Raw genomic sequence first — 8,076 nt, forward strand, 5'->3', positions numbered from 1 at the left:
AGCTGTGTTGGTAAGAGTAGTATAAAACTAAGAAAGGAAAAAAAACGGGTGGCTGAACAAAGTAACACAGTTCTCAAGTTTTTACCAATATGCACCTCAGCAACTTGCAGCATTTGTCAGCTGGGTGGTATTTTCACAATTCTATGTTTTGATCCCATTCAGCTGCTGCTGTTCATGTTAGATGATTCAAAAACAGCCGTAATGTATTATTTGCAATTTATTAATGAGTATCAGGACCGTGTCTGCAATGTCAGTGACCAAGTCATACAAATATCTTTCCTCCTCTTTCATGGAGGGTCCTGGGGGCTGTTGGCTGTTCTTGGCAGCTGCCTGGCCTGGATCCATGGCTCCCTCATTACATACCACACGGTGGACAAGACTCCATAGCTTTGAGCCTCAAAACTGTAATTATCTGGTGATGAGAGAGACCTGGAGACACTTGTTTTGATTCTTAATAATGCCGGATAGGAAAGTAAATATTGCAGTTTGCTTCATAAATCCTCTGGTGCTGTAGTGTGGACCTGGCTTTACATGGAAACCAGAATAAATATGCAGGTTCTCAGAGAACGTCTAATACTCTCCAGTGTTATTTTTCCTCATTAAAATCCATCTGAAGTGAGCAAAGTTGTCAAATTAGAATTGTCAAATTAGAATTGTAGCAAATTTGTGTCCAGTCGAGAAATATCTGAAGCGGTTTTACTTCACAAAACAGGGAATCTGTTGGTTGTTCAGCATGGGAAAGACTTCTTTATCTGGTGAGGGCTGAAGCAGAGCGGTTGGTATGAATAGAAATTCTCTGCTATTGGCATACAGTCCTGCTTGCTCCTTGTACAAGCAGAGAGTTGTGGAATTCTGGACTGCTAGGTGGTCACTTTTTGTAGCTGTTTATGCTGAAGGAAAGTGAAGAATGAAAAAATAGATTTCCCAGAGTCTTCCTGTTAATACTGTCATAGGGGAGCTTTGTGTTCACCAGAGGGTAGCTGTTGTTTAGAGCTGGCAGTCCTGAGTCTGGGTTGTGAATGAGTGAAATCTTATTATTAATTATTTTTTTTATAATCCCCCCTCTCTCTTTCCTTTACCCACAGGGTTATTGCTTTCCTTGAAGCTATTGTGTGCATAAAATTTGGACAGGATCTTTTCTCCAAAACACAAATACTCTATGTTGTGTTTTGGCTTCTCTGTGTGGTAAGTGAGACTTCTTTTATGGAACTTAAGGCATGGCAAAAGCATCAAAAGCACCTAAATTGGCAGCAGGGGGTCACTGTGGGGAAATGCTAGTAAAGAACTTTGTGCACATCCTAGGAAAAGCAAATGCAAAGTCATTTAGAACACATTTTGGATGGGCTAGAATAACTATTTTCTCACAGTTCTCAACAGAGCATAATGTAGCTGCTGTACTGGTGCTTACCAATGAGATAAACTCTAGCTGGAGAGCTTCTTATCTTCATGAGAGAAAATGGCAGTTCAGTTGAAGATAATTTTGGAGATGTTTCCAATGGTGTCCTTTGGAAAGGAGCAGGAGTTAATTACTGATGCTAATGAGTAACGCGTGTTTCACACTGAAGTCTTACAGCTGCATAAACCCTGTCTCATCAGGCAAACTGCCTTCTGTACTTCGTTGTGATTAGTGCAAATGCAGCATGAAATGCCCATTTTATAATACATGCTAGTCGTGCCAGACTTGTAAATCCTATATCAAACATATTATTAATTGTCATTGAAAAATAGCCAATAAACACATCTTCCTTCTACGTGGGAACGCAGCTTTTAACAGTGGTGGGGCACTGGAATTGATTTTCTGTTATTTAGCATGATGATTTTATTCCAAAAACTTGAGAGGAGCAGTACTAAATTGCTGCCCAGATCAGAACACAGCAAAACCAAACTGAAAGGCAACTTAGGAAGTATAGAGCAGGGAAAAGGAGAATTCTTTTCTCCCAGACTGATTGCTCCTGTTACATACCTACAAGTGTCTGCCAACTGCCTGATAATGGTGACCATACCGGGTCATGTATGTGAGTCATCTCTGTATGTATTCTCATGGTCATGAAAGTCTCCAGCTGTGGAAAGTCCAGGAGCTCAAAGATATTAAACTAAAAAAGTAACTTTGTTTTTTTCCTTTCTTGTTTTAGGCCTTTACAACTTTCCTGTGTTTATATGGCATGGTTTGGTATGCAGAATACTATGGCCACCGAGAAAAGGTACTTTACTGAGAAGCCTGTTTTTGTTTTATACCTAATTAGATATTAGAATTCTTTACCAGAGCTGGCATACATGGGGGAGAGGGGGATGGTGCAGAATCTAACTGAAGTCAATAGAAAGAACTCTAAATTCAGTGAGTCTTGAACAGATCCCAGATTATACTATGTTTCTTAAGAATGCTGTCCTCTTAGGCTCTCAAAATTAAGCTGTGATTTTGTCAAAGAATTCGGGGATGAGCAGTTCATTAACATTCCCACTGTACAGGTGGTATGCTAGGGGAATATTAAGAACACTTGATTTCACAACAGTTTACCTGGCAAGTAGTGAGTTGTTGTATCATCTACATCGTGCCTCTTAATTAGGAAGGGCAATGTCCTAAGTACAGGGTGTATCAGGATTTATTAGGAGGTCTGCCATGGTATAAATTTGTGGGTCTGAGTGTAAACTGGAGAATCACAGATTTCAAGAACCAGCATCGTAATGGCATGTGTCCCTCTTGTTTTTCACAGACCTTATCAGAAAGTGAAGACAGCCCATACAGTCCAGATGCTTCCTGGCTTCATTCTAAATTCAGTAAAGGTATTGGCGCTTTTGTGTGTATATTCTCAAAGTGGTAGCATTAATGCTTAGCATTAGGAAATGAAACTTGAGAAACTTGGAGACAACTGGACTTCCTTCATGAGCCTGCAGGAGCTATACAGATAAATCATCTGCAAGGCTATTTGGTTTTACTCCTCTTTTTCTTGCAATTCTTGCAAACATGTTTATTTTTTCATGAAGTAATTTCATTCTGCTGCTATTCTAGATCATTCTTGTAGTTCTAGGACATTTTGTATTTCATAACTGTTCTGAATGAGTTTTCTACCTGAACACTGCATGTTGGATTTTAAACACATGAATGTGGATTATGCTGTTATTTCTGCTTTTTAAGTCAGTCAAGAACTTGGCCAGGAGCTTATGTTCTTGTCATAAACAGCTTCCTCTGTGCTAAGCAAAGACAGCCCATTTCTCTGACATCTTTTCCCTACCCTACAGCCCAGTTGAGTTACTTAACTCCTCATTTTACTCGTTGTGGGCTTGCATATTGAAAAAATAAATCAAACTTCACATCTGGAAGTTACTTGTCAAAGCTTATACTCCAGTTGTGCTTGTAACATTAAAATACCTACGCATTGTATGCATCATTAATTGAAAAGCACCCACATCAGAGCTTCTTTTTATATATGCTATTATGCAACTTTTCTAGATGCTGATATCAACTTATTTGCAGTTTTGTGAATTTGTGGATTTTTATATAGAGTTAAATTGCTTGCAGTCAAAAGGTCTCTCTCACATTGCTGGACAAATCTGGCCAAGCAATTATATTTTCTAACTCTACTTGTTTCTTCATAAACTGCAAGCTTCAGCCTCTCTCATGTTTCAGTCCCTGTTGTCTCCCTTTGCTTTTTCAAAGTCACACATGGGCTGTAATATGAAAGACTGGAAGCAGGAAATGTTCTTTCAAAGAATCCGTGACTCGTAGTAGCTCCGTAGCTCATAGTTTCTGATAGTACTGCCTGCCAGCAATAACTGTAGAGATCTGTGCTGTTGATGTCATTTAAAATAGGTGATGTTACCCTGCTGTTTTTTGTTACAGAAAACTTCTAGAATTTCTTGTAGGATGAGGAATTTTACAGAAATCTTTAAGATTTTTCATTAGGCCACTAGATGGAGTACAAGTACCAGCCAGTTTATATTAGTTTGAGTTATATTCCATACTATTTATTCCTCACCAGCTCCAGAAAGCTTTATTATCTTTTGGGCAAGAACTTACTCATATCAAATAGCCAAAAAGTATTCATTTCTCATCAGGTGCTGACAACAGTCCACCAAAACATCCAGTCAATAGTGAAAGCCATTCATCTCGAAGGAGGAATCGACACTCCAGATCAAAAGTAACAAATGGAATTGGCAAGAAATAAGAAGGATGTCTGAAGATATTCTACCACGAGATGACAAAGAAATTCAGATTTAGCCCTGAGTTTCCAAATGGAAGATTGATTTTAATTTTTAAAAAAGTTGTTGAAGATAAGGATGGTCAAGACGGAGCCACCAGTGTAGTGCAAATCATTGCCTGTTGATACTTGCCATTCACTGATTTAAATCTAGTTTCTTCAGCATGTGGCAACAAAAGCTAATGAAGAGTACGCTGGAAAGAGTATAATCTTGTCATAGCAGGTACACCCTGTTTTGTGTTCAGGTGTTGCAAGTTTTTAGTATCTTAGTTGAGGACATAACCACAAAGGTTAGTAAGCTGATAATCAGTTTGCATGGTCGATGGGATTGTTTTATTTCACTGTGTTTTTGTTGTTGTCTAAAAGAATATGCAATCCTTTGACTAAAGGCAACTGCCAGTCTTTCTCAGTCTCACAACTTTTCTATACAGGAGTCAGTAAATATTTTGAATTTCTGTACTGGTATCTAGCTGCTTGCTTTTATTTAAAGCCTCTCCACACTTGGTGACAGTGTTTTACCAGCTAAGAAATGGGTCCAGATTTCTTGTAAAGAATGTGAAATTGACCTTCAAATATGACCTTTTAGTTCTGTGTTGTCCTTCTGCTTGACCGTTACGTGCTCTTATTTCTTCAGGCTTTGTTAAATACTTACATAAAACCTATTGCAATGTAGGGAGGGAGGGCCATGCCTTTTTACATTCAGCTGTGTCATTTAGTTGTTTTTACTGCAGTACTTAGTTGTGCATTTTCAAGTCATTCTTTCGGCTGTGTCACCTTGTGTTCAGTGTTTCTTTCCACTCTCCTTTAATTTGCCTCTGCCTCAGCTGGAACCAAGAAATCCCAGCTTCTTCAAACTGATAGCAGAAACTGCTTTGGAGGCTCTGATGTACTACCAGGCCTGATGATAAGGCAGGTTTTCTGGTGAAGTTGAGTTGCTTACTGCTTCCATAAACAATTATTTGCAAAGACTCCGTAGTCTTTGGTATCTGAGAGGTCACATGATATTACTGTGATATACCACTTTGATTTGGTATCTTCTGTCATGCAGTTCAGATACCCAACAGCAAAAGGACTCTTTCCTGCAGGTGTTGCATTTTTTTTGGCTTGTTTGTTTCTGTTTGTTTTGAAACATTAATTCTGATGTCTAGCAAAGTGGATAATGTGCCATTTGTGAACCGAGATTAAGTCAAGAGGTAAACAATCAAGAACAATCTGTTCCTGTATTAAATTATCAAAATGGTTTTGTGCCAATTAGATTTTGGGATTCGTGGAGTTCACAGAAGTGGGCAGCTTAAGTAAGGCTAATACCCATTAGTCAGTAATCTGCAAAAGAGACTGGGGTTTTCTTGTTCCATGATGAAGTTACTGTGATTTGCCACAGAGTAAATACTGAAGAAAACGCAGCAAAGACTTTATACAAGTGTATGATACTGTAAATAGGAAAAAAAAGTACCCTGTGTAAGCCATGAATTCCTATGTGCCACAGATTGTCATTTTCAATGCACTTAACTGTGTTGCTGCTGCATTCCTCAGAGGCCCTTCGTTCCCCTCCCTTTTTCAATCAAAGCAAGCGTACAACTTCAGAGGTGACATAGAAGCTGCTATTTAATCATTGAGACGGTAACATTAAATGTTACATGAGAAAAATGATAGGAAGACTTTAAAGCTTTCCTGAAAGTACTTGGTTGTCTTTCACTTCCATGTGTTGTCTTTATTTGTGGTGTGCTGCATATTGATGAATGTATCCGTAGATTTCTTTGGATAATTCAGACTTGTTACTTTTTTATTTTTTTGATGAATAAGTCAGTCTGTGTAAGACTGAAGAGTGGCATTGTAAGTTTTCTGTCGATGCAATACCAAAGCAAGAGGTTGGGAGCCTGATGACTTGGATACGTGAAGTGCTGTGGTTTTGAAAGGTGAGCGCCTGTTCTATACTTGCAGGGTGCACACACACCAACTGCGTGTGCAAGGCCTTGCACGTGCACACAGATGCTGAAGCACACAATCTAGTTGCCTGTGGGGATGAGCACACGTTTTGTAGATGCAGACCTGGTGCTTACGCTCCTGAACTGCACCCTAAAAGATATCGAGAAGGCAAATACAAAGTGTTGTCCTGGTTCTGCATGCTGTTACAACAGCGCTGACCTAGAAGAAATGTTGTCTAACAACACCTTCTAAATATTTCCTGTGATTTTTCTGTTTGGTTGGCTGAGTTTTCTTTGCTCCTTTAAAAGAGAGAGGGCTACAGTGAGCATAAACGTAAGTCAGCTCTTCAAACACTGCTTGGAAAATGACAGTTCCTGTCCTCTGTCGACAGTTCTGGCTGGAATTCACACGTGTTCTCACAAGTCCTCTGCTGACTGACAACTGTATTTTCAGCTCCATCGTCTTTGGGTATGAGCTTTGTGCTAGCTCACGTTGGAAAGGTGCTTTTGATCACCGTTGTAAACTTAAAGTGATCCCAGTTTTATCACTTAGTATGCTATTGCTGAATATGGAGTGTGTGACACCTACAGTGGCAAATCACTGAGCTGTTAAGCAACAAGCATCCATGTATGAATTCTGCTGCTTGAACAGTATTTTGAAATAGTCACAGATGCACTGTTCTGTTTTCAACTACTCATTCTGTCTCACTTTCTCATTCTCGCTTTCTTGCTTCTGATGTTCTTTCCTTTCTCTGTCCTCTGGTGATCTCCCCTGCTGCTAATGAGAGATCTGAATTGGCCTTCTGGAGGCTGTCCATTGGTGCTGTCAGCCATTGAAGGGAGGCTAATTTGGGGCAGCATGGCATAAGCAGAGGGTCGTGGCATGAACTTTATGTGATGGACTAAATGAAAATGAAGAGTTTTAAGATGCAGGCATGAAATGAACCAGTGCTAGCCCGGAGTACTCGATTCAAGTGCTAAAGTTGCTGTATAGATTATATACAGCATCTAATTAACTTTTTGGAGTGTGATTTTGACCAGTGCTTCTGTTACTCTTCTGTGAAGATGATAATTTGATGTTCCAGCTGTTAAAACTTTTAATATTTTTTACCGTGTTATCACAAGAGGACACAAATGTTACCATGTATTTAATAGTTTTGAATGGAATTGCTCTGTATTGATTGCAAAGTATTGTATTTTGCAATAACTCAGTAAATCAACCCATGTCACCCTGTGTGTGTGCTTATCTGTACCTGTAAAGGCATAGGAAAAAATTACATACTACCTTCAGAAGTTACTACACTATTGTATGCAATTCCCTGCTGACAGTTACAGCAGTTTATCAGCAGCCTATTGCAGACACAAAGATTTTGCTGTAATTTAGTATTTCCACACAGCAGATCTGATAGTACGACTGGTTGAATGTCTTCTGAAGCTTCTGTATTCCACAGGATGAGTCTTGACTTAAATTTAGTTAGGAATTTGTTTTACTATTGGATGGGAGAACTGAGTTGCAAAATGGGCTCAAGAATCACAGTATCGTAGGAGTTGGAAGGGAACACTGATAGGGTCACATAGCCCAGCCTCTCCTTTTAAAGCAGGTATATCTTCAGAGAGACTCCACAGTCCCTGTGCACAGCCTGTTCCGGAGCTCTGTGAATCTCAAACCAGCTGATGTTCAGAAGTGTAAGCTGTGTTTGTGTGGAGGAAGATTTGAGAAGGAATCCCTACTGAGGACTAGGACTGTCACATCTGTTTACAAGAGTGGGTAGTGATAGGACAAGGGGGAATGGTTTTAAACTGAGATGGGGGAGGTTTTGGTTAGATAGTAGGAGGAAGTTTTTCACTCCACAGAGGGTGGTGACGCACTGGAACAGGTTGCCCAAGGAGCCTGTGGATGCCCCATCCCTGGAGGCATTCAAAGCCAGGCTGGATGTGGCTCTGGGCAGCCTGGT

At 39.8% G+C, this 8,076-nt stretch overlaps 1 protein-coding gene across 2 annotated transcripts in view; it reads left to right on the forward strand.

Annotated features, from left to right (window-relative positions):
- The window catches only part of PTDSS1 (phosphatidylserine synthase 1), a 29,700-nt gene extending 22,345 nt beyond the window's left edge, over window positions 1-7,355 (forward strand). For both annotated transcript variants that reach the window (NM_001031505.2, XM_015282933.4), the window contains 4 exons: window positions 1,086-1,185; window positions 2,133-2,201; window positions 2,712-2,781; window positions 4,054-7,355. In NM_001031505.2, the coding sequence (NP_001026676.2) occupies window positions 1,086-1,185; window positions 2,133-2,201; window positions 2,712-2,781; window positions 4,054-4,163 (349 nt within the window). In that variant the 3' untranslated portion in view covers window positions 4,164-7,355. The remainder of the gene's footprint in view (window positions 1-1,085; window positions 1,186-2,132; window positions 2,202-2,711; window positions 2,782-4,053) is intronic.
- Window positions 7,356-8,076: the final 721 nt, after the last annotated feature.

The sequence above is a fragment of the Gallus gallus genome, chromosome 2, assembly GCF_016699485.2.
Source record: "Gallus gallus isolate bGalGal1 chromosome 2, bGalGal1.mat.broiler.GRCg7b, whole genome shotgun sequence".
Taxonomy (NCBI): Eukaryota; Metazoa; Chordata; class Aves; order Galliformes; family Phasianidae; genus Gallus; species Gallus gallus.